This window comes from Amborella trichopoda, chromosome 2 (assembly GCF_054954075.1).
Source record: "Amborella trichopoda isolate Santa Cruz 75 chromosome 2, AtrichopodaSantaCruz75HAP2 v2.0, whole genome shotgun sequence".
In the NCBI taxonomy this organism is placed as follows: domain Eukaryota; kingdom Viridiplantae; phylum Streptophyta; class Magnoliopsida; order Amborellales; family Amborellaceae; genus Amborella; species Amborella trichopoda.
Window position 1 is genome coordinate 36,572,859 of NC_142337.1, and position 27,158 is coordinate 36,600,016.

At 37.7% G+C, this 27,158-nt stretch overlaps 1 protein-coding gene across 4 annotated transcripts; it reads left to right on the forward strand.

Moving 5' to 3' along the window:
• The first annotated feature begins 201 nt into the window (after positions 1–201).
• LOC18421463 (ALA-interacting subunit 3) lies at positions 202–20,191 on the forward strand. 4 transcript variants are annotated; one of them, XM_020673977.2, is made up of 9 exons: positions 202–490; positions 1,073–1,131; positions 1,354–1,428; positions 1,579–1,695; positions 1,839–1,909; positions 2,263–2,563; positions 2,863–3,152; positions 3,305–3,396; positions 19,924–20,191. In XM_020673977.2, the coding sequence occupies exons 1-8, from the start codon at positions 403–405 to the stop codon at positions 3,357–3,359; spliced, it is 1,056 nt and encodes a 351-aa protein (XP_020529636.1). In that variant the 5' UTR covers positions 202–402; the 3' UTR covers positions 3,360–3,396; positions 19,924–20,191. The 4 variants fall into 4 exon arrangements, with proteins under 4 accessions (XP_020529636.1, XP_088716177.1, XP_006826511.1 ...); XM_088860051.1 differs by having other exon boundaries at positions 1,600–1,695; XM_006826448.4 differs by lacking the exon at positions 19,924–20,191 and having other exon boundaries at positions 3,305–3,616.
• The last annotated feature ends 6,967 nt before the right edge of the window (positions 20,192–27,158 follow it).

Here is a 27,158-nt window from a genome sequence, read left to right on the forward strand (position 1 = left end):
CTAAAGAAAAAATTAAAAATAAAAACTAAAATTATTATTGGCCCTTGGATGAGCATGGTTCAATCTGAGCCGTGCACCTTTCAATACCAACCCGAGGTAAAAAAAATGCACATCGTTTCTTTCGTTAATAATTTGCCTTTATCTTTTATCTTTTTCTAAGTGGGAGCTGATGCAGAGTGGTTTAGTTTTTCCTGTGTTTTTGCGTTTCCATAAGAAGAAGAGCACGGATGCCCTGGTCTTCTCATGAGATGTGGTCAACTCTACATTAGAGTGGGAGCGAAGGAAGATTCGTTGTTCTTGGTTTGGCTTTTAATCGGCACCTGGAAGAGGCACAAACCACTTTCTTACCTCGTCGAGACGTTGTGATTTCCATCTATAGGCGAGAGAGAAGGGTTTGCTCTGATGAATTCGAGCGGGGCGACTACCAGCTCCGCCACCAGCGGACCTAGCGATACAGTTGCTCCCAGAAGGAATTCTAAGAGACCCAAGTGTATGTTTGTTGATTCTTTCTTTTTCTCTAATGTTGCTTATGTTTGTTGATTCTTTCTTTTTTTCTAATGTTGCTTATTTTTATTAATCGTTTGAATTTTGATTGGTTGGTTTCATAAATTGGTTCAGCTTCGGATCTATTAAGTTGTGACTCTGATTCTGTTTTCCTTGTCTTCTGTTTTGCAATTTTTCTGATTTCCTTTGTCTTCTCTTTGCAATTTTTGTGTTTCGATATTCTTTAGAATTTGCTTACTGGATCATCTTGACCGTAGCCAAATTGTTATAACTCTCATCCTTGCTGAGAACAATAGTTATCTTTAGTAATAAAGATGGTGAAACAATTTTAAGTTGAGAAACAGCAACAAAGAGAATCTCTTAACAGCCATCCAATTTGCAAAACCCCATTGGCTGCTTTGGAATTTCAGAGAGTACTGAGCACCTTTACCTTCTTTTCTCCCCCCTTCAAAATAAAGAGAAAGGTCTGTTCCCTAGGGACACTATTTATGTTTATCTTGCGTTTGTCATCGCTGTTTTAGTGTTTTGTGGTGTTCCCATTGATAAATTTTAAATTTCTCTTTTACAGATTCTAAATTTACACAACAAGAGCTTCCAGCGTGCAAGCCAATTCTTACTCCGGGTTGGGTATGCAAGTGCCTGATTATTTTTTATCTTTCATTTACTCTTTCATCTGTCATTCTTGGAGTTGGCTATGAGTTTGAGTGTTTGGTTATTTTTTTTTCTCTAGCTTTGGAGCTGCTCATTGTCAAAAAAAAACCTTTACATATCCCCCATGTTACTAAAACTGATATCAATAAGGATTTGTTGGGCTGTTTCCTAAATATCACAATTAACTTATGCTTGCAGGTTATCACTGCTTTCACACTAATTGGAATTATCTTCATTCCCATTGGGGTGGCTTCTTTGCTCGCTTCTCGTGATGTATGCTCAAATATCAATCCCCAAAAAATTAATTTTTTGTAAATTAATTGGATTTGTTCAAATGATCATTTCATATTGTTTCCTGGGTTTTATAATTTATCATTCACGCATTTACTTTTGGATTGAGAAATCTTTTTCGTTATTTCTAAGGTTGTAGAAATTGTATACCAGTATGAGACAGAGTGCATCCCTCCAAACGCAAGGAATAATAAACTTGGATATATTCAAGACCCCACAACAAATAAGAACTGCATAGCTACATTGACAGTGAGTACTGATACCCTTTTCCTCATATACCTTGAGAGTATGCTAGAATCCCATTTCCATTTGGTTTGCACCCACCATTTTTATTAGAGTATGGTAAAAAGCTTCTAAGTGGAGAATTAAACTAAAGAAATTTCTCTTTGCAGGTGCCAAAACGTATGGAAGCACCCGTTTATGTGTATTATCAGCTTGACAACTTCTACCAGAACCATCGCCGGTATGGTTACTTTTGATCCACCTTTCTTATTTAGGTCATGAAATGATTTTTATCCTTACATATGAGAATGTGAAATTCAGGTGTACATTAGGGGTGTAGGTTTGACCCTGCAAACTAATGTATCATTAGTTTTTTGGGCATTATGGGTGGTTTTTCATATGATCCAATGGCTGGTAGTGTCAAGCATATTCTCTTAATATAAGTTTTGATTTCTAAGGGATCATTCAATCTGCTATTTCTCCGTTTACACAATATGTACGCATATAATCGCTTTGTTTCCTTCATGCTATTGGAAGCGCCTCTCTCTTTCTACCATTGGGTCCTCATAGTGCTTGATGATCTTTTAATTTTAGGTATGTGAAAAGCAGAAGTGACACACAGTTACGAAGTCCTACAAATGAAAATGACACAAGCGCTTGCGACCCTGAAGACAATACCGCAAATGGGTCTCCCATTGTGCCTTGTGGTCTCATTGCTTGGAGCTTGTTCAATGACACTTATGCATTCTCACGCAACAACACCACTTTAAATGTGAACTCAAAGGGGATAGCTTGGAAGAGTGATAGGAATGCCAAGTTTGGGAGCGATGTTTTCCCCAAGAACTTCCAGAATGGGGCTTTGATTGGTGGTGCAAAGCTCGACCCCAGAAAGCCTGTTAGTGAAACCACCCAAACCATTTTCCCTATTCTTTTTTCTCAAATCAAAGAGTAGAAAATGATAGTGATAAATACTTACAAACATGACATGCTTGCATGCATGCAATGCTTGCATGTTACAAACCTACATGCACGCATGCATATATATTGCATGCATTCATGTTACAAACCTACATGCACGCATGCATATATACATACATACATGCGTGTACACACCGACCTACTTACATACCTGTGTTCATGCATGTATGTACACATTGTGGTACTAACATACACATGTATGGATGTGCATGGCAGCTAAGTGAGCAGGAGAATCTTATAGTTTGGATGCGAACTGCTGCTCTTCCGACATTTAGGAAGCTTTATGGGAGAATACAGGATGACCTTGAAGCCAATGAAAAGCTATCGGTGCAGATAGCTAACAATTACAACACGTACAGCTTTGGGGGAAAAAAAAAGCTGGTGCTTTCGACTACAAGCTGGCTTGGAGGAAAGAATGATTTCCTTGGAATTGCATATATCACAGTTGGAGGTCTCTGCTTTTTTCTTGCGACCGTCTTCTTTGTGGTCTACCTTTTCAAGCCTAGGTTCGTTGCTCGAATTGAATGCCACTAAACTTCAAGCCTTGATATAATTAGTCCTTTGAGTTGAATGCAATTAATTTTCTGTCTATATTAGTTGCTTAAAGGGACTTTAGAGCCTCAAGCCCTCGCTTTGCTGAAATTTGTTTTTGTTGCAGGCCTCTTGGTGATCCTTCGTACTTGTCATGGAATCGAAATCCTGCAGGGCACTGAGGATTTGGTTTAACTGTGTGTTTCCGGCTCTTCTCTGGTGATGACATGCTTGAATATCTTATTTGTACTGATTAAGTCATTATACCTCTTCTGTAAAACGGCCATCATATTTTATAGGTCACGTGTGCAGACTTTCATATAATTGTAAACCATTACTCTCAGACTACGATACAAATGATGTCTGCTTTTACTATCTGAATTTGTAATTTAAAAAGGAGAAGGAATTAAACATTCATGCATTATATTGTTTTCTGGAATCCTTGGTCATTATTCTTTCATTCTGGAATTTTAAAATTGTAGGTATTTGATATTAAGCCTTGGTGGTATGTAAGCTTGTAGTATTATACAAACAATTCAGCTCCATGAAATCGTTGATGTCCTACTATATTTCCATCATTTTACTGTTTGCACTTCATGATATGCTTGATCTTGACAAAACAAGTGCTCTCTAACAAATCTTGTATTTGGGTGGGATAATATGATACTTGTACCAGCATCGTAAAACTTTACATTCCTTACGTTTTCTCAACAATTCCTGAAATGTAGAATGTCTAGGCTCAAACAAAACCATTGCATCAGAAAGGAAATGACTCCGGAATATCTATGTTTGGAACCGTTTATCTTCATCTTAGATATTCCAATAGAATATATGCTTATCTATTTTCTATTTTAACTACAAAAGAAAATTATTTCTTCTATATAAAATCTATATCATAACTGAGTAACCAATTTATGAACTATTAAAAATTCTTGGCTGGCTTAAATTCTATTTACCATTGTACACAGATAAATGTCATTTAATAATAGGATGTTTGCAGTTATTCAGCTTTTGTCCTGAAGTATTAGAAAAAAAATGGCATAATTCTCTCCTAAAATGATCATGGTAGTTCAGGTGTTCCTTGGCTCGTTAAGCTATCAGAGCTATGTGTGATGAAAGCAAGGATGATGTGCTGTCGTAGTAATTAAAACAGCTGGGCTCCTGAGGGACATATCCATGTCTGAAATTGCTTGCAGAAGATACTTACTATGAGCATAGATATGGCTGGATGTCATGTTCTTTGATGCCCCAAGGTGTCACTAGAAGGACTAAAGCTGTCCACCATGGGCAGTGACTAGCTACCAATATATTGCACTCAAGTCGCTAAATCTATCCTATTTCTTTTCCCTGGTGAACCTTTTTTGGGACACGAACTGTCATTTTGAAATGGGATAGACTGCTGGAACATAAGGAGGTATCTGAAGCGGTTTTTTGATGATTCCATATCTGATTTATTGGTCGCTGTGATACTTGATTGATTGCTAACCTATAGATCGTAGACAAATAGGATTGGTGTTCAAGGTGCTGTTAACCAGTGTGCAAACTTGGAATTTTGTGCTCAGTACGACTAAAAAAACTATACAACGTCTACATATACATTACAACCAAAATTTCTCCATTAATGGACAAATACAATCCACCATTTTTCTGATACATTATTTAAAAGAAACATCATTATACCTCTAAGAAGCCCCAACATGAATTTCCATTCAATTGAACAATGGGAGATTGCATGGTTACAACTCGATACATTCTTATAGACAAAATTCAGCAACATACACCCTTGACACCCAACATGAATTTCCATTCAGTTAAACAATGGGAGATTCAGGAACATACACTTGTGAAACCCAACATGAACTTCCATTCAGTTGAAAAATGGGAGATTGCATGGTTACATCTCAAGACATACTTAGACAAAATTCAACAACATGCACTCGTAAAGTATTGCATCAAACACTATCAAAATTCTACAATTTCCATACCAATGCAATATGTTACATTACAACTTGCATGCCAACATAGAAACATGAACTACTAGTAAGCCAATTTTATCCTAGATTGCCCAGGATTACCTCCATGGGACTTAGCACATCCCGTACTGGATCTCCTTCTCGATAGCGTGGGTTATAGGGCCCCGATAGCCCGCCTCCAAGTGTGAAAGGCAAGAAGAACCTACCCTATCTCTCTCATGATACTGATGGGACTGGTACAATAGTGTGGTCGATATCCAAAAACTTTCCAACTGTGGCATGGTTGATTTTGGAGGCAAAATATCTCATATGGTGTAGAGCATGGTGTAGTACATAGGTGCAAACAGTGTATCAAAAAGCGCTAGGCGGGTCCTAGGCGGCCTGGGGGGTTTAGTCCGCGTAGCGCCTAGGCGGGGGTCTAGAACTTGGGTGGCTGCCCAGTTGAAAAAAATGTAAAAATCCCAATATACCATATTCCAAGTTGAACAAAAAAAGAAGAAAATATAGAAGTCGAGAAGAGAATTTTGATAATCCATATTGTTAAAACAGTAAACTATAAAGCCATACAAGTGTAGGATATAAAAGTCAACACTCAACACGACAAAAATATACAGTCTAACAAAAGTCAACACTCATGACTCAATACAACAGTCAACAGACTTAACACTCAACACTCAGCAGGCAGCACCAAGAGGCAAGAGTCTTCAGTCATCATCATCCTCATCAGAAGGAATATCAATGGGGCAAACCTCATCATATGCATCAGAGTCGTGACCATCATCATCAGAGTCATCTCCCTCTTCAATATAACGCTCGTCCTCATCTGTTTCTTCTCAATCTGCCTCTTCCTCCTCGTCTTCTTCTACCTTCCTCTTACTAGTATGTGCAGGCTGTGCAGATGAGGGCATAGGAGTCTTGGCTGCTCTACCCTTTTTTTTGTGCTTCCCTGAATTCAAATATTGCATAATTTCCTCCTTGATAGCCTCAAGAACATTTTTACAAGGGGCAACATCCCCCGTAATACCGGCAAGGTGTTTTTTAAACCGGTAAATGTCCCCATTAGTATCCGTTCCACAATAATTACATTTAATACGATTTTTATCACTTGGATTCGGGTTATAACCATACTTCCAACCTGGATCACCACTCTGACTAGAAACTGGAGAAGATACTTCCATAGAACAAGGCTTATTTTCATCCTTTTTTGGTTCTTCAAAATTAAGAAGATGTCTAATCTCATCTCGAACTGCTTTAGGAACCTTTGTACAAGAAGCAACATTACCTCTAACACTAACAAGGTGGTTTTTGAATCGGCTAATGCTCCCATTGGTATCTTTTTCACAAAAATTACATCTTATACAATTTTTATCATTTGGTTTTGGGTTGTACTCATACTTCCAACCCGGATCACTTTTTCTAGGAGTAGCAGAAATAGATCTGTGACAAGGATTTTGTTCTTGTTTTTGTTTTATATAACTTATAAATTGCTTAATCTCCTCTCTAATAGCTTCAGGAACATTTTTACAAGGGGCAACATCCCCCTTAATACTGACAAGATGTTTCTTAAATCGGTTTATACTTCCTTTTATATCTTTTTCACAAAAATTGCATCTAACGCAATTTTTGTCACTTGGATTTGGGTTGTATCCATATTTCCAACCCGGATCTCCACTCCAACTAACTCCTGAAGAAGACATCTCAAAATAAAACAAGTAATCTAAAAAATGCACTTACTTTGGTTGCTTGAACTCCAAACTTTGAGAAACACTTCGATGATTCAATCCAATGAAATGTAATTTTTTGGAGGCTTCTGTTACTCTAAAAGGGGTTCTGATGGGTTTAGGGTTCAAATGAACCTAAAAGCCATCATTCTTAACTTTTATATCTTTGAAAAAAATGAAAAAAAAAAGAAGAAAATTTTCCGCCTCTAGGAGAGGCACAAGCCTTGGGCGGCTGCCCATGGCTGGGCGCTAGGCGGATTCCGTACTGCCTAGGTGTCCGCATAGGGAAGACTGCTTAGTTTGACTGCCTAGGTGCTGGGTAGTCCGTTTTTTCGAACTTTGGGTGCAGATTGGGGCTTACGAAAATGGAGGACTAGGGGAGGCTATTACCTTGCTATAAATGTGGTTTCAAAGTGGAATACAATAATGTGTTGATGGCTTGATGATCCAAAATAGAGTGGGTGTAGCGTGGAGCATTTATCAGGAGCATATAGTCACATAGTCTTGAATTTGGCTAAGGCATAGGCATGAATGTACACCAAACTGTGGACCATGGGATCTCTCATGCTACGAAGCGGGGCCTGCCATACTCTTTGGAGGTGCATTGTGAGCCCTTGATCAGAGATCTATGGGGTGAGAGAGGCTTCAATCCATGCCATTCATTGTTAACTAGCTATATATATATTTGTTTTCTGAAACTGTGCTATCATAGATTAGAAGATGAGATTTGATCACCTTTATTCATTAACGAATCCAAGCCCTTGAATGTATTTAGTTTTGATTAGGTCTAGGTAATTCAAATTAGATTAATGGACAATGTTATCTGTATGATATTAATTTAGGAGAGAGAGACTCGTAAAAGGGGTGTGCTCTTTTAGATCAATAATTTCGCTCTCATGTGTAGAGTTTCCTTATCTCTCCTAAGATAATCAATTCTCTTGGCCTCACATGTGATGAATAAAATAAAATCAAGATATGTGTCATTCTCATGTGGACTAACTTCCATGTGTCAAGTGTCCACTTTGGAGGATAAAATTAGAATAGTCCTAGGTCATTCATTTGATCTCAAAGGATGTCCCTTATAGAATAGGCTACTTTATGTGTGAAATGGTCCCCCCTTCACTTTAAAACTCAAATAAACATATCTATGTCCTAAACAAACTAGGCCATAAGATGGGGGCTGCTCATGCAAATGATGTCAAGCTGGCATCAATTGTGTGTGGGTCCACATGGTGGCCCCGTTTGGACCACGTGCAGCCTATTGGCCACTTAGGACCCATGTGTCAAAGTCCCCCTATTTGTTGTTTGTAATTATTCCAAACAATTTTTTCTAGACCATTTCGGGCCACGAAGAATTATTTAAAATTCTGAAAATCCCCAAAAAATCATTTTTATTGTTTTCAAAAGGTTTGGAGGTTCAGAAAAATATCAAAGAGAAACTAGGTAGGGAGATACACAATTCCAGTGTGTTCCTCTCAGTTTAGCCTGCAATCCACGACCACTTTTTCAAATCGACCCAACGAACCCATAACCCACAGTCTTAACTAGGGGTTCATGCTTGGTGTATCATATTTGACCAATAGATGGTGGAGTTCCAAAATCTAAAGTAGATTTCAGGTGTAACCCCGAGGACAAGGACGAATACCTCATAAGGATATGGGGGTTCCTCTTTGAAGCTCATGTGCTAGCTCTCTCAGGAATTTCCCCCAGGAAGGAGGCTTCTCCAAAATGCGGCTATAATTTAAATTGTACTTCTTGGGAGTGGGAGTGGGTGTGAGAACTGGAGTGTGAGTTGGAACTTGGGATCAAACATTGCCTGAAGTTTCCTACCTTGGAATATCTTAAGGGCACTGTTTAGGGGGAAGCAATAGTGCCCATTTGATCTTGATTGGACAGTTGAGAGTGATATTAGTCAATGAAATTTATTATTTTTTTCATAAATGAGTTTGGGCTGAAATTTTGCGGGTTAATGTGACAATCATTTAGGTGCACCTAAAAAATAATAAAAATAATTCTAGGAAATTAAAATGATTGAAATGCCCCTGAAATTTCTAAGGAGATGTCGATAATTTTATTTTTATCGAATCTTTTTTTTAATGTATTTTTACAAGTGCGTGTTGGTGAGAAATGTACATGTCTAAGTTTGGGCTTGATTCGATTTGTGAGAAATGATTAAATTCGAAAACTAATACACACTCTCAGATGTCCAATCGGCTAGGAGATGGTCCTAAATTACTGCATGAAATAGATTTGGAGCTATTGGTAAGTTTTTCCACACCCCCAAACACACACCTTGAGTGTGTGTGTAGTTGAAAGTGATATGTTTCTGTAATTTTATATATATATATTGTCTGTTATTTTTGAGGTGTTATTTACAAAATTAAAAAATGTGCAATCCACCTTTGAGCATTATCTATATGTGTGAACAATGAGAAATTTATAGCCTAAAACCCCCATAAAAAATTGAGGAAAACGTGATTGTAGGACCATGATAAGAACCAAACTCAGGAATTGCTCGAGCATCCACAACATACTAGGTAATTTATTACAATGAACCAATGTCTATGAAAACGCTAAGTGGCTGGGCCAATGCCCAGTGACCAAAACTTCAGACGTCATGAGGTAATTTTTTTAGGATATGCCTATATGTGCTGTCCAAACGCACGTACTTAATTTTGTATTTTTTTTGCATTTATATGTAATGTTTTCATGCAAATATATACACATGAGTGTTGAAACACTTCAAAACTTCAAATCATTGAAAATTTAGTGGAAAAACATAAACAAGTCCTTATTGGAGATTAGTCTCCAACTCTCCGATCCATTCTTTATAGTGACAGACAATCACAATACATTGTTAGAAATATAGACATATTCACAATGACTCCATGTCTCCAACAAAAGTATAAAACCAATAGTCCAATTTCCAATACAAGATGACACAATTTAAAAGATAAGATGAGAAACAAAAGAAGAGAAAGGAGATCTTTGTTTCTTCAATCATCATTAGTTAGAATCTTCATAAACACTTGCATCTCCATCTTAATTGAGACTATCATCATCAGAATCATCACACTCATCAACATATTGCTCATCTTCTTTAGTTTCTTCTGAATCTGGCTCCTCCTCAAAGGTGTTGCAGCGTTCAGATTTATTTTATCTTTTATTTTTATTCACTTTTTTTAAGGCCGGGGGCGTGATAAGAATACTCCCAAAATGCCAATTTTAGTATAGTTCATGGGTCAAATTGACCCAAACTGTCCTTATGATGCAAATAAAAATTAGGGTTATTTAATTTTTTATTTTATATTTTTTTAATTTTAAGAAAGGTAAATCTTTTATGTGAGTTGTTTTTTTTTTAAGCTTAACTTGTATTAACGTGGCCTAAAATGGGAAAGTTCTGTTTTCATAGACTTGGAGATTTAGTTCTGGATTTATGAGAGATATCTGGGGCCTCGCGTGGAGAGAAGAAGAGATTGAGGTGAAGAAGAGATTGAGAACAAGAAGAGATTTTGAATAAGAATTGAGAGATTTAGTGGATTTAGATTTGGAGAGGAAATATGGAGAAAGAGATTTACGTGGAAGTAGGTGGTGCACGACATAGAGAGAGATGGTATATTTCCTTACCCTTTAAGTTAAGTGAAAGAATTTAATTTGAGTAAAGAATTTGGGTCTTATGAAAAGGTATTTGGGGATAGACTCTCTTGCAGACCTAAAGAGATGGTATATTTTCTCACATTTTAATATTATTTTTATTTTTATTATTTCTTCCCTCCATTTTCTGTACATCAATTGGTGAATATAGGATTTAGACTTGGAGAGGAAATAGGGAGAAAGAGATTTACGTAGAACTTAGATAGAGAGAGATAAGAGAAAGGTGGTGCACGACATAGAGAGTTTATTTTAGGGTGGGTTTTTATTTATTTATTTATTTATTTTTCTTCTAAGTATATTTAAAAGGGAGATGTCCATTCTTTGTTAACAGAAAGAACTGAGTTTGAGTAAAGAATTTGCATCTTATGAAAAGGTCTTTTGGGGTGGACTCCCCCTAAAGAGATGGTATATTTGCTCACCCTTTAATATTGTTTTTATTTTTATTATTTCTTCCCTGCATTAGTTGGTGAAAATAGGATTTAGATTTGGAGAGGAAATAAGGAGAGAGACTTACGTGGAAGTTAGAGAGAGGAGATAAGAGAAAGGTGGTGCATACTATAGAGAGAGTTTATTTTGGGGTAGGTTTTATTTATCTATTTATTTTTTCATTCTTCTAAGTATAGTTAAAGGGGAGATGTCCATTCTTTGTCAACATAAAGAATTGAATTTGAGTACAGAATTCGGGTCTTATGAAAAGATCTTTTGGGGTGGACTCCCTTGCAGACCTAGAGAGATGATATATTTTTTCACCTTTTAATATTATTTTTATTTTTATTATTTCTTCCCTCCATCTTCCCGCATCAGTTGGTGAAAATAGGATTTAGATTTGGAGAGGAAATAGGGAGAGAGATTTACGTGGAAGTTAGAGAGAGAGAGAGACATAAGAGAAAGGTGGTGCACGACATAGAGAGACTTCATTTTGGGGTGGGTTTTTATTTATTTTTTCTTTCTTCTAAGTACATTTAAAGGGGAGGTGTCCATTCTTTATTAACAGAAATAATTGAATTTTAGTAAAGAATTTGGGTCTTATAAAAAGATCTTTTGCGGCGGACTCCCTTGCAGACTTAGGGAGAGGGTATATTCTCTTACTCTTTATTATTATGTTTATTTTTATTATTTCTTCCCTCCATCTTCCCTGCATCACCTTAGGGGTTTCGTTATTTCTACAAAAGAGGGCCCAAGCCCTGTGCACGCCCCTTGGATTGGGCCTTAGTGCCCACTTAAGCTGCTGCCTGTGTAGGCGCCCAGGGAGGGCTGCACAGGCGTAGGGGCGGCTAGAAGTTGGGCAGCCTGTTTCTTTTAAGCAGTGTGATGAATCGTCTTGTTTTGGACAATCGAGGCAATTTCCTTCTTTGGGACCATCCAAGACCAGAGACCTATCCAAGTTTGAGCTAACTCAGGTATTCCAAATCGACCCGTCTGTTTTCAACGACAGATGCAAACCATGTCTATGAAAATGGAAAAAGAAAATTGTCTACAGGTAGGTGATCATTCATGGAAAATTAGCGAAAAGCAAATATCAATACAAAATCAAGGACATTGGGTTAAAAAATAAAAATATTTGAAATACCCCATGGGATAAGATGCCTTAAAATGGGGATCATGCTCCATTTGACTGGGATCGAGATCCCCCTTCTATAGGGATTGAGATATCTTTTACTCAGGGATGGATGTCCTTTGAGCGGGGGGAGAAATCTCTGATCGGGCTCCGACTTTGGGATTGGCGGGGTAAGATTTTGAGAGGAGATTGCCACTCCTCGACCATGTTTACCACATCTAGGATCTAAAGCGAATATAAATTATGCAGAAGCTCGAAGTCATCATAAGCATCATGATCATCCTGAGTAAATTTTTATTGTTCTTGGGAAGTGGTTGTCGGTTGGGAAACTTGGTTCTTGGCCCCACCTTACTTCTCGAGGTGAGTCTCAGGCGCTCTTGAGTCCCTTGCATCATCTGTATCAATGGCATCATCCATATCATCATCATTATTCATTTCCTCCTACGTCTTTCCCTCACTCCACAACTTATTGTCTTCCCTCAACTTGTTCACCTCCTTCAACTTCTGCTTGCTGGCTCCCATCTTCTTCCTCCTTGTTGATGGCCCCCGTTTGTTCTTCCACTGCCCTCTTATAAGAAGTGACTCCTTCTCCTTCCAATCACCCGTTAGTTGGATCCTTCATAACTATATGATGCACGATGAGTGGGCCATAGTCCTTAATCTTCCCTCCTCTGTTGCCACTTCATAGGTATAAATTGTGCTGGAAGCCAATTTTGAATCCTGGCAGCAGACAACTTGTACCTTCTTGGGGTGTGCTTCCACTGGATGTATACTAGTTTTGTCACACCTTGCAGCAAAACAGGTTTCATTAAGCATCTTGGATACCCTGTAGGTGGGTGCTCTAGTGCCATTTAATTCCCACAATCCTACCACTTTGTCAAAAAATTGATAAAGAACTCATAGGAAGGTCTCAAATGGCATTTAAAGAATTATAAACAACTCATAAGAAAGGAGTTGAGACCTAACTTGGATCCATTTGATTGAGAGATTTCCTAGCAAGGTTAGCTGCAAATTTCTCCTTTGCATCTATATACAAAAAAAATGAGGAAAAAGAAAGAGGTTTCGAGGTTTAAAGAGCGTAGTATATATTACTTACAAATGTACCAAGAAAATTTCTTCACAAAAAAATTGTTTCTTACTTCCTCTAAAGCTTTAATGTCTCCTTCCACTTCTCTAAAAGCTCTTTATATAATAGTTACTCCCTCCATGACCTTGCTTTGAATTAATTATTTCGGTGTGTAGCAGGGTCTTAATTCAAAGAGAAACTAGAGAGGAGAAACATTAAGAGATCCTGTGGTTAATATACATGTACTGTCAAAAAATAACTCAAAGAGAAACATTAAGAGGTCCTGTGGTTAATATACATGTACTTTTCAAAAAATAACTCAAATATTTAAACGTTTAAAACTTTAAATGTGAAAACCATTTACCTGCTGTGAGAAATTGCTGATGGTACAAGGTGTTCCATTTGTGATCAACTATCACCACCATTTTGGTAGAAAATGAACATGAGGCTTGGATGGCATGCTTTGCTCGATCAATTGCTTTGTACAGGAACCACATAGCAGTTTTAATTTACATCATCACGAAAGGAGTAGTGGTTGCCACAATGTGCTTGTTCCTCTCGCAAAAACTCCTGCTAGTAATTATGCATTCAACTTCCCTTTAATTTTGGGCCCTTCAGATAGAGGCATTTTACCAGTCTTCTGATGCAACCATCTTCTTGGGCCCTGATTACAACGTCAAAATGGATTCTGTGGACAAGAGGTGGTGTGGCTGGCCTAATTAGCTCCCTCCCACTGGTGTGCTGCCTCTTCAAAGTTAGGACCCGGCAACAGTTGTATCTAAACTTTGCGGCAATATTCCCCTTGTCTACAATCTCTTGCACACTTTTGAGCTAGCCAATGTCTTCTGACATAGTCAATGAGATGTAAATTCGACCAACAAATGAGACTGAAAAATATGGAAATTTGATTGAAATTGGAAAGGAAGCTTACAACTCTAGTTTTAATGACTTTTTCAATTTTAATAATCTTCTTAATAAACGGCATCCTGAAATAATAATCAATTCTGAATGAGAAACCCTAACACAACCCCTATTTATGGACTCTAATGTAATTAGAACTTCTAATTAAAATCGACTCCTAATTTGGTACTTTTGCCTTTGAGGAAATAAAGTTAGACAAACTCGTTCAAGGAAAAACCCCCTGAAACTGTGCCCTAACTTCAGAATGACTATTTGACCCCATTCTGGAAAGGGAATTGAATGCCCTACGATGCTGAAACCCGCTTCGCTGTTTCGCTTTGACAACTAGGCTGGAAAATGCCTCTAAAGGCACAAACTTAGGCCGTGAAGTTTGTTGTGCAGTCTCCCCTGGCTAGAGAGAACTCGCCCTCGAATTCTGATCCTATGTCCATTTCTTCCACACTTCAAATACAGCATCATTTTCTTCCAAGTTGAAATTTTATCTTTTCCTTTTCAAAATTGACTTGCCTGTAATTGTTGTCATAAATTAGGGCAATGGCCCTTTAAGTGAGTAGCCACAAATTTACCCTCTTCTCTTTTGATAATTCTTTTCACTCGAAGAAGATTTTCACACTGTTGAGGTTTGCAATCGCCATGACACTTAAGGTATGTTGACCAAAATTCCTCGATCCAACCCTTCAAGAGAACCAACTAAACGATCTTATAATTTGAAATTTTCTCTCCCCTAGTTTTGGAATGTGTTCACACCTCCTCTGGATGGTCCACGACTATCATTAATGACTGAGGCTCATTTAGAGTGGTCTGGCCCACCTCATGCTCCAATTCCTCAAATCTCCCCATCAGATCATCGAATTCTTCCGAAGGTCCAGATCCACCCACTTGGCCATGATCTCCATGCCCTCGTCTGGCTGTCATTGTGCAAACTTGTAGCATATTAGGCGCTTTGGGAGAGACTAGCTGCTCGATGTAGATTTGAACCAACAAAGAAGACTTAAAAATCTGAAAATTTGGTGGAAAACAAAAGGAAAGTTAACAAGTCTAGCTTCGATGCGGCTGCAACTTCGATAGAAATCGAAAGAACAATGATGCAAAATAATAATCATCTCTGAATGAAAACCGTAACAGAACCCATATTATAAAGTTTTTTTATGGTCTCCCTAGCACTAACCCAAGTGTAATTAGAACTTTTAATTAAAATTGAATTGGAATTTGACACTTCTGCCCTTGATAAAGTAAGACACTCTAGAAAAAAAACCCTGAAACAATACCCGAATATCAAATGATGACGACTTTTCACTCCAGTTTTAGAATGACTATTTTGGAGAGGGAATTGAAAGCCCTATGATACCGAAACCTACTTTATCATTGTGAATTGGGCTGAAAATTTGCCTCTAAAGGCTCGAAACATTGGCCTTGAATTTTGCTAAGTGAAGTTGGCCTACATCACAATGTAGTTTTTTTTTATGGTTAGTTAACATCACATTGTAGTGGACGGCACAATGGGTCCATACCAAATGTTTCCTCAAATTCATTAGCTTCTTCCATGTGTTGTGTAGCCCTTCGGATTATCCGTTATAACTCGAACTACATGCTCCTCTCTAACTTGCCTCACCACATTATCCTGAACTACACAATAGCTTCTCATCACCGCTTTTGTGGCATCTACAGTGGTATGGAACATCATCCCTTGTGGTAATGCACCAGAAAGTAAGAGAAGTTTGCAATTCGTATCCTTGCACCCCATAAGACATGATTGTGACTCATGTTCTCTTCTACACTTGCTTATATTCATCAATGAATTGGCCCACCTCAGTCACCTCCTCACCTAAGTAGGGCCTACTAACCTTATATGCAATGGGGGCATTGACTCCAAGCTATTAATTGGCAATGGTGGAGATTAAGGGTGCATAATGCTCGTTGTTGGCTGCATTGAAAGGGATTGCATCATCATGAAATTACTTTCCCCAACATCATGCACTTTCTCATTGTTTTGCTGAAGCTCGCGTTGGTGTCTATCTACTCAGATAAAGGCTTAGGAAGTTATTGTTTGATTTGACTTGGGGAAAGCAATATGGGATATGTGGGTTGGGTGTGTTGAGTGACCTGAGTGGGCCAAGGAGGTCTACACTGGATCCTCACCTCTTGTGCTCCTCGCCTCTATCTCTCTCTTTATAAGTTGTACTCCTAATAGACATGGAGTACACTCCCCCATATCCTTGGCAATATTCCTCATGTAGCCCCTGAGGACCCCCCGATAGCACTTGTGCTAGCCCCTGAGGATCCTCATCCCTCCATACTCTGCCGACGCACTGCTGGCAGTATACATTCTTCAGACTTCTCCTATTGGGAAGATCAAATTGGGCCTCATAATCTCATGCTCTTCCCCTCCCACCTAATTGGCTTGGTGGAATTGGCTGCCAATCTCTTTAACACTTTCTTTCTGGTAACTTTTTCAGCTCAAACTGAATGCATTTTAAATAAACCTGAAAAGTCAGTAATTAATTACTGAAAAATATGAAAAATTTGTGATAAATTGAGAATAAACTGGGAGAAACTAGTAGTGATAGAGAATTACATAGCACCCTCATGAATAGTGTCAGATACGACAAGTCTGTACATATCCTTGCAATGTCGAAGCATTTAGGGGTATACACATGGATTTGCATTGAAAATTCATTTTATAATTAATTAAGAATATTTGACAAAAATATTAGGCATGTGTGTCACATGTTTGACGCACATGTCTAAAGTTCTAGATGTTTCTCAATAATGGGCATGTGTGTTTGGGACTTGGACACGAGTAACCAAAAATTTGGACGTGTACAAAATGTCGACACCCTTGTACAGAATTTGAACATTCATATCTCATTGTCACATTCAGGGTGTCACATTTATGATTCAAAAATTTTATGATACCCTAGAGTGACTTCCTAGAAGTGACTATTGGCGTGACTGATTGGTCAACACATGTCAGGCACATGTCCATGTCAGATGCGTTAATATGTGCATAACGCTCTTGTCACACAAATCTTGATTATTCACTCTCTTACCTTCCTTGGATCTCAATGGAGGTGATTGTCTGCATCCCTGAACTTATCCCTACCTATGATGCACTTTATGCTTAATATATCAGTGTTGTATCATGCCAACACTGTACTGGGTCAGATACTCCTGGGGCTCTTATAAATACAGAATGACATAACCAAAGAAAGTACACTATGAAACATAAAGTTATGCATTATGCTTTGGGTGTGTGTATGTGTCTGATTATCAAAATTTTTATGGATTAATCTTATCCACCTAGCGCTTTTTGAAACACTGGGAGATAATAATATTAAATACGATAACTGAATAAACAAAGCAACGGTAAGCTACACATGGAAGGACATGCATTGGACGTTTGTAGAAGAAAGGAAGGTTAACAGTAGGAAAGATTATGTCAATTACGTGAGATCGTAGATAATTAATTTTCTAATAGATTGTTACAGTGATAGAAGGGAATGGCAAATTACCCACACAGGAACAAGTCAAATGTGGTCACTCAGTGTAACAATGGAATAACATTATCTTATGGAAAGGGAGCATGAGCATGAGACAGAAACATTTGTACAATACCATTTCATTGGCTGAACTAATGAGCATTAGTAGAAGTTACCATGTATAATTTATAGAAGTACCTGGTATCTTAGTATAATGCTTAAGCATATGCATTCAACACAGTAACACACACACATAATCCCTGTTAAAAAAAAAAGATAAAAGTCCTGAAGAGAATTTTGATAATCCATAAGACCATAATCCATATTTTCATACAATGCTAAAACAGTAAAACCATAGTAGCATACACTGGTAGTCTGATATACTGTAGACTGTACACACAAAAGTTTGATAGTAGAACTAGAAACTACAAATAAGAAAAAGAAAATATATAGAAATTCAGAAAATATAGAGTCTAGGACACAATAGTCAACACTCAACACCAAGAGTCTTCAGTCATCATCATCATCATCGTCATCAGAAGGAATAGGGTAAGCTTCATCATATGCATCAGATTCGAGGCCATCATCATTAGAGTCATCTCCCTCTTCAATATAACGCTCATCCTCCTCTGTTTCTTCTGAATCTGTCTCTTCCTCCTCTTCTTCTACCTCCCTCTTATTAGTATGTGCAGATGAGGCCTTAGGAGTCTTGGTTGCTCTACTCTTTTCTATCTTTCTCTACTTCCCTGAACTCAAATATTATATAATTTCCTCTCTGGTAGCCTCAGGAACATTTTTACATGGGGCAACATCCCCCTTAATACTAGCAATGTGTTTTTTAAAAGTGCCCCCATTAGTATCCTTTCAACAATAATTACATTTAATACGATTTTTGTCATTCGTATTCGGGTTATAACCATACATTCAACTCAGATCACCACTTCTAGAAGAACCTGGAGAAGATATTTCCATAGAACAAGGCTCATTTTCTGGTTCTTTTAAATTAAGAAGTTGTCTAATCTTATCCTGAATAGTTTCAAGAATCTTTTTACAAGAAGCAACATTCCCTTTAATATCAACAAGGTGTTTCTTGAATCGGTTAATACCCCCATTAGTATATTTTTCAGAAAAGTTACACCTTGTACAATTTTTATCATTTGGTTTTGGGTTATAACTGTACTTCCAACCGCAGATCACTTCTTCTAGAAGTTGCAGAAATAGATCTATTCAAATGACAAAGATTTTGTTCCCGTTTTTGTTTAACAGAACTCATATATTGCTTAATCTCCTCTTTGATAACTTCAAGAACATTTTTACAATGGGCAACATCACCTTTAATACCGATAAGATGTTTCTTAAATCGGTTTATGTCCTATTTTGTATTTTTTTCACAAAAATTATGTCTAATGCAATTTTTGTCATTTGGATTCGGGTTATATCCATATTTCCAACCCGGATATCCACTTTGACTAGATCCTGAAGAAGACATCTTAAAATAAAATAAACAATCTAAAACTAAAGTTTTACACTTATTTTGATTGCTCGAAATTCAAACTCTCACTTCTAAGATGTTTTTTGGTGCTAAAATAATAAAAAACAGCTTGTAATAGGATTATAAAACTCCAAAACTAAATCAAATATACTTGGGTGATGTTTGGATCCATTTTTCGTAACTTTGATCAACATTTCGATCTAATGAAAGTCACAAAATTTAGTTTTCTTGAGGTTTCTTTCTCTCTAAAATGGGTTATTGTAGGGTTTAGGTTTCAAATGAACCTAAAACCTATCCTATCCTTATAGCCTTTTATGTTTAAAAAAAAATCAATAAAACGAAAAAAAAAAAAAAATTCCGTCCCTAAGCGGGGTGCAGGCCTTGGGCGGCCTCCTAGAGCTGGGTGCTGGGCGCCTGCCTAGGTGGCCGCCCAAGGACTGCTGCCTAGGCGCCCAGGCCTATTGGACCGCTTAGGCACTGGGCTGTCTGCTTGTTTGAACAATGTTATCTCCAAATTTGACTTTGGAGTTCCATCATGTCTCCCTTTATGATTTTCTCATGAATGGTGGTTTTCATTTTTCTGCAAGTGAATTGATTGAACTGTGCTTTTTCTTTATTTAGATTACATTAATAAGGGGAGATATCAAAACAAATTTAGGTTTTTTCTACTAATTGCAGCTATGTAGCCTTAATCAATATTTCAGATATGAGCTACTATTTGTTTGAGCCTATATATTGTTTAACTGCAATTATGTTCCAGATAATGAACCGTCCTTATTTTATTGTGTCTCCATTGTGGATTTTAGCAATTGAATGCCCCACTGGAACACAACTACAAACCAAGTAGTGTTTTATTTATTGTTATTAATTTTTTTGTTTTAGGGTCGGTAAGCGGGACAGGATCAAGCTGCCGGCCCCTAACCACCAATCCAAGGCCCCCACAGATGTATTTTGAGTTTCCTGGCAACAATTTATTTTGAATTGCCCACAATTTTGCGGAAGTATTTTTTAATTAGTGAACCTGTTATCTTTGTCTACTTATTTCGTTATCTTTTGTTTCCTGAGGGAATGGACTTGCTCAGGGATTCTGTGACGTGCATGCGGTATTCGTTTTATAACTCAAAAGCGCAGATCTTGTTATGGTGGTCAAGGAGTAGGTTACCAAGTTTTGTAATGCTTGGCCCCCTGTGCTGTACATCTGTGTTTTGGTCCAAACCCCTCGCCTCCCTCACTCTCTTTTTGTGTCTTCATCATGTTATACAATAAGTTGAGTAGTCTGCCTTGCACATGGTTTTTTTTTTTTTTAACATTCTACCTTGCACATGTTTTTTTTTTTTAGAACATTCTACCTTGCACAGGTTCTGCTCATGTGTGGCACTTTCTTGTGAGCAAACTGTTTGGACAAGCTATAGTAGTATCAAAGAAGAGCACGTATACTATGGACCTCTGGGAGCATAGTGTACATATGCTTCCTCGGAAGGGTTTTCTCAATTTATAATTTAGGGAAACACTCAACAATCACTAGATGATTATTTCAAAAGAGAATATGAATTTTGAGTTTTCTGGACTTAGATCTCACCCTCTGAAACGTGGATGGTCTGTATTTGATCGTAAGACAACATTTTTATCAAGTGCATAGATCTCACCCTCTAAAAAGTCAATGGTCTGTATTTGATCTTAAGACAACATTTTTATCAAGTGCATAGAGGGTGTAATTAGGACATGCTTTTTATTAAAGGCTAATCTATGGATTGAAGAGGTTACATCCTTAAAATTTGGGGGCCTAAAATGGATTCCTGAGGGGGTTTCACCCGAGGGAGTTAATGGAGAGTGTAGTTCCTCGGGATTATTATTTCTTTTGGCATCAAGAGAAAAATAATTTGTACTTTTTATAAGCAATGTTGAAAGGGAAAAGTTTCTATACTTCCTCTACAGTATAGAAGATCTATGCTTTTCCTACTATCTAGCCGTTTAATTTTGATTAAGAGAGTCGCTCGTCGTTTGATATTAGATCCGACATCTCCAAATATTTTATTTTTAGAGAGCCACTCACCGTTTGATCTTGGATCCAACAACTCAAAAGTATTTTATTTTTTGTTTTTCTCATACAAATTATATGAATATGAAATTTGGTACATGTCAATCTTCTCATTGGGGTGCACCTATAAAAAAATATTAAAAATGATTTTTTGATAAAATATATGATCAAAATACCTTTTGAATTTTTTAGGGGTATTCTGATCATTTTATTTCATTGAAAATATATTTTTTATATTTTTTGCTAGTGCGAGTTGAATAGAGGATTGGACATCCAAAATTTGGTGTCAAAATAGTTTATAGAAAACAAATAAAAAATAAAATAGTATTGAGATATGACATTGTGATAGGGGCAATTTTAGTTCTCTATTCAGAATGGACGGTTGGATATGGAGAAATATATGAGTTTTATGTAGGGGGAGCATAGAAAGCTTGCTACGTTGAAAATTAGTAGTTGATCCTTTTGGAATAAAGGATCCTTTTTAATTATCAGGCTCTAGGTGGTTTTGGAAGCATATGTACATAGGGTTTGCATCGGGTTGGGTTTGGGCTGGCCCTCGTCCAGCTTTAGTCCCCACCGGGTTAGCCTAGGTCTTGCCCAGCCCCGGCCCTGGCCCTGACCAGCCCAAAAAGGCGTTGGCCGAGGCCTGGCCCTAGCCCTATCAAGGATGGGGAGGGACAAATAAGATCTTGTAGAAAAAAGGCCCAGGTTGGGCCGAACCTTGCATTGGCCCAAGATTGGCTCTACCCTCAGGCAATGGTTACTCGGCCTTGGCCCGGCCCTTAGGCCACATTTTGTGGCTCAGGCCCACGTTTTTTAAGGCTGGATTGACTGAGCGGGCCAAGGCCACCCGGCCCTTTACCACACTTCTATGTACGCAAGGTTACAAGCTGGAACCTCTATCACTCTTAAACGTGTGGCTGAAAATCTATGCTGTTGGTCACGTTTTGTTCGATCAAAGGGGGCCTTCTTGTTTTCTAGAGTGAATAGGAAATTAGTTGTTCATCTAATCCAGAGTCGGGCCCTGACTACCCAAGAGATCCCAATTACCAAAGCTAAAAGCACCTAACATATTGGTCCCTGACATTGCAGAAAAGAGAATAATTTCTTTCGAGCAAAATTAGAGATACTAAAGAAATGATATATCCCCAGCTTCATTCAATATCCGGTTCCCAAATCTTGAGATTTTTGGTATAAATTGTTATCTATAGTGGTGGTGGTGGTGCTATGTAAGACGCACATGGTGTATATAAACAAAAAATTTCGGCTACGCACATGATGTATATAAACAAAAAATTACGGCTATTTCATTAGTGTGCTTACTAACAAGTAAGGTGGAAATAATTAAATCAAATTTACGACAATTTAAAGATCTTTTTCACTTTTTATATCGATTCACTCCAAGCTTTTACAATTTTAAAATCTCAAGATTTTGGATTAAATGGCTCTAAATATCCCTTTCATAGGGTAGATTTTGATATGGCGGCAAACTCTAAAAAGAGGATCACCCTTCAAAACCTAACAATCGTAATTATCTTCAAAACGATGAAATTTGAATTATAAATTTTTTACTCTCAAATCCATGCTCACCAATGGAGAGTAAGTTGAGAAAATAGACTTCGAATTAGTGGCATTTACGTCATACACAGCTATACAAAACCCAAAGAATCCCTCTATTTTCCGCAAATCAGCAAAACCATTTTTAGTTATATTCTAGAGAGAGAAAATGATTGATATTCACTTTTAAAAGTACCTATCCCTTGCCGCCAAAGAAACCTAAGAGAAAGAATTCCTCTTTTTGAATGCAACAGAGCCAAAGGGAAGGTGCCCATATATGAGGACAGTCGAAGTGATGAAAAGAAAGATAAAATGAAGGAAGAGAGAGAAAGCATGGGTCCCATTAAAAAAAAATGCATACGGTTTTAGAGAAAAGACAGAGGAAGAGAGGGAAACAGAGGAGAAGAAGAAGACGAAGAACGCGAGATGGGAAGGTCGGACAAGAAAAGCAGATAGTGAAAATGCAGAGAGTTTATGGTGTTATATCAGCATGTTTATAGGGAAGCAAACTCATAGCTTTAGCCAAAAGGGCGGTGTCTTTATCTTCGTTTTTAGTCTCAGACGATGTAAATTCATTGTAATCTTTCTGTTTTAATCAATAAATTTTTTAACATTGGTAAAAAAAAAGAAAATGCAGAGGAGAGAGAAGGAAGAGAGAAAAACATAGAAGAAGAAGAAGAAAAATATGAGATCGAAAGAGGAGAGGGAAAAAGCAGAGAAGAAAAGAGAAAAGGAGAGGGACCGCATACTGTTGAGGCCTTGTGAGTGGGCAAAGTTGGGGCTGAGAGAGGTGGGGTATGGTGCGTTTGAGAGGGTTGTGTATGATGAAGATGCCCCTTCATATATTTCGAGAGTAATGATGAAAACTTTCAAGGCAAAACGTGTGTATAAAGTGAACGTTTCTAATCACACGACTTATGTGATATGGGTCGTTGGAGGTGGCAGAGGAGAGTAGACAGAGGGGAGAGAGTGAGAGGGTGATGAGGAGAGAGAAAGAGTGGGAGAGAATAGAGAAAGAGAGGGAGGAGAAGAGAGGAGCAAAGTAAAAAGTGATCCTTATGACTAAGTTCTTTGACAAGTTCTTAGTTTATTCTTGAAAACATTATTTCTCAAATTCATTATGAGTTGGGAATTGAACTTTTTTTCTACCTCACTCTATTGCTCATTTTTAAAAGCTGATATGGTTTTCTTAATGAGCATACATTGTTCAACAAGTAGCTCTAAAGAAACTATCTTCATTTCGTCCCCATCTCGCTATTCGACGGAACCATTGGACTTTCATTGTCCATGTCTAACATAAATAATCAAATATCATATGACATCAAGTATTGAAAAAATTATCACATGGAATGCATTCATCCAATAATACATCAACATAAAAAACAATTAGGAAGCAAAGTTATATATAATTGAAATAGAAATTTGCACGCATTTAAAAGTGTATGACAACGCATGTCTATTATAATGTCTAAAAGAAAAATGTAAAGCAAAGTTTTCATCCTACTAACTGTTCACATGAATACATCTTAATTTCAAAAGTGAAAAGTATGACTTTCAATTATGATCATTCCTACAATCCGTCCACATCTGCATTGCAAGTTCATCTTTGAATTTGGACCACTCATCTCTCTCCTTTTGACTCCTCCCAAATATTTCTAAATCTGAAAATTCCACTCTCTCAGGCTGGTTTCGATCATGCATTTTTCCTCTTCATAGGCAGGAATATTACCACCTTCACCCATGAGGAAATTGTTGAAATATAACAGGCAACAACTATCTTATGTTTTGTTTAAGTAGGCAGTAGCCACTTTCAAGATAGGGGATCTTGCCATCAAAACTCCAAAAGCATGTTAAAGGATATTTCTGAGCAAGATTGTCGTTTATTAAATAGCTCCTTCTTGTTTCGTGGTATTTCTTTACCTCAACCACAATCATTCAACTAATAATGAGTTCTATGCTATAAGGGATAAAAAATCTTAGAATATTAGGGTACTTGGCATCTACCATATAGTATTTCCGTACAAAATGAATATTCAATTGAGATTAAAGTCAATTGTTAGTCTGTACATTAGTTTATATGAACAAATATAGTTACAAAATTATAGTTGAAATACCATTGAGAACTACAAGAGGATCATCACAGATGAGTGCTGAATGCAAAACATGAGAAGCAGCTGCAGAACATTCCTATATGGCAAGAATGAATTGAAATTGAAGGCTAATTAGCAAATGCCTAGGAGACTAGTCTGGACGGTTGTCAAAATACATGTGCTATCAATGGATCCAACACAATTCTATTATTGAGAAGCAATTAGGATAATGTTGGACACCACAATAATAAATCAAAAAGCACTAAACATGACCAACATGCATTATATTAAAATAATGAAAAAAAAAGTCCCATTATTAAAATGTAGGCTCTAGTAGTTTGAAAAATTCTCTGTGAAGTCCTATGATTGCATTCAATGCTCGGTTAAATTGTCGACTGACAATTTCTCTCGAGTGACCAAACTCATGACCAATCGTACGTCAGTTCAGGTTGTGGCTTAAAGTGTGCAAGAACATCACAGATTGTTCGTTAAATGAAATACCCATTGTATCATCGATAGAGTTAATTATAGTTTTATGGTACTGTGTACCAATTGAATTACACTTTGGTGCAAATAATCTATGCACAAAATTCACTGAAATAGTACCACCCACAGCTAGAGTAGTACTTGTGAAAGGAAAATATATATTGTATATCCGGTTAATATAGAACGTGTATATTGTAATCAGTATAGGAAGGGTAGGATATTGTGTCTGTAAGAAAAAAAAAAAAAAAAAAAAAAGAGAAAAAAAAAACGCAAAGAAAAGAAGATCAAAAGACTAAAAGAAATGTACATATCAGCATCTTCTCTAACCCATCCTTCAACTTTCCAAACATGCCCCCCTTCTCCTCCACTCTTTACACTTTTTTTCTCTCATCAATTTCCTGTCCTCCAAATAAACCTTTTAAAACATATACCGGCTCCTCAGAACCTATGTGGTTGCACATGCTTAGCTCTCGTGCATTGAAAATCCTAACAACACGTGAGCGATCCGCCACTCAGATTATTGAAATATCTTCTTTTCCCTCGATATGTTTTCTCTATCTACCTCTCTCTTCTACCACGCATATGGGCACCTTCCTCTTGGCTATGTCTCGGTGAAGAATGGTCATTCTCTCATATGGGTTTCCACAACGAAGGATACATTCTTTTCTGTTAAAAGGTGAGTCCTATTATATTGGACATGGTAGAATTTAATTAGGGAAAAAATAAATTCCTAAGAAGATTAGGAAGTATATAGTTTTGATAAGGATAGAGAGAGGTGGTGGATATGGTAGAATTTAATTAGCGCAAAAAGAAATTCCTAATACTATTGGGATGGGAGCTGAAGGCGAAGATACGCAAGGCTCTCGACCATTTTGTAGGGTTTCATTCCATTTCGCAGACTTTCGAGGCCCGTCCAATATTTTTGCAATGCTTTCAACATATGTATGAAATGATTCTCTTTTCTCTTTTTGATCCCCCATGTTTTTCTTTTATTTTTGGAAGGCAGATTTAAGGTCGTAACTCCGTGACTATGGGTGGCATAGTTTTATTGTCATACAGCCAGGACGTGCGCTAGTAGTTTAGCTATCGTGTAGCTTGAACCTTTGTTTTAGGAGCAATACCTTTTATCCGCCGGCAATGGGGGCCTCCTTTGTATCTTTCCTTGTATGGGACGTGTCGTGAATTGTCCTTGCAGTCACGTATTGACTGCCCACGGCAAAAAGAACATACCTTGGGATGAAGTCGTTTAGCATAGAAAAAAGGGGGATGAGAGCCATTTTAATTGGGTATTGATGGGGTTTGAGCTTGTAGGGTTGTGCCCGCAAAACCTTTTTGTCTTCTTCTCTTCTTTTGGGAGGTCAGGGTTCTTGAGCTTGGACCGCGGGTATCGCGTTTGCTTAGCGAATAGCTTCCTTCATGATGCTTTTCATCTTACCCCGGTTGCGATATATCTCCCATGGCCTGAGCTGTCATTACCCCGCCCCTGACCCCTATCCCGTACTCGAGGGAGGGTAACCGAGTGTGGGTTCGCGATCCCAAGATAGCGCATGTCACTCATGTCACGACCCTGGCCCTGTCCCCCTTACCGTACTCGCTGGAGGACGGTTGAGAGCGGGTCTGTGAACTGGAGGTAGCAAATGCCACTCAGGTGGGAGTGGCTCGACGCTTTAATAATGCGGTAAACAAAGCAAACCATGGAAAAACTAAAACATCAACTTTGAATGTAGAAGCTAAAAACCATACTCCAAAAATTCACTATATATCATTTATCAAAATCGTTACATATCAATTAGAGGCATCAGGGCCTGATAGTACACACAACCTACAATAAACAATAATTAGGGCCAAAGTGCTCATAAAACCCACAATGAGAAAGAATTATCTTCTACAGCTTCGAGTTCCAAATGCCAGCAGCTTCCACTAGGCCAATCTTCTTCCACCTGTGA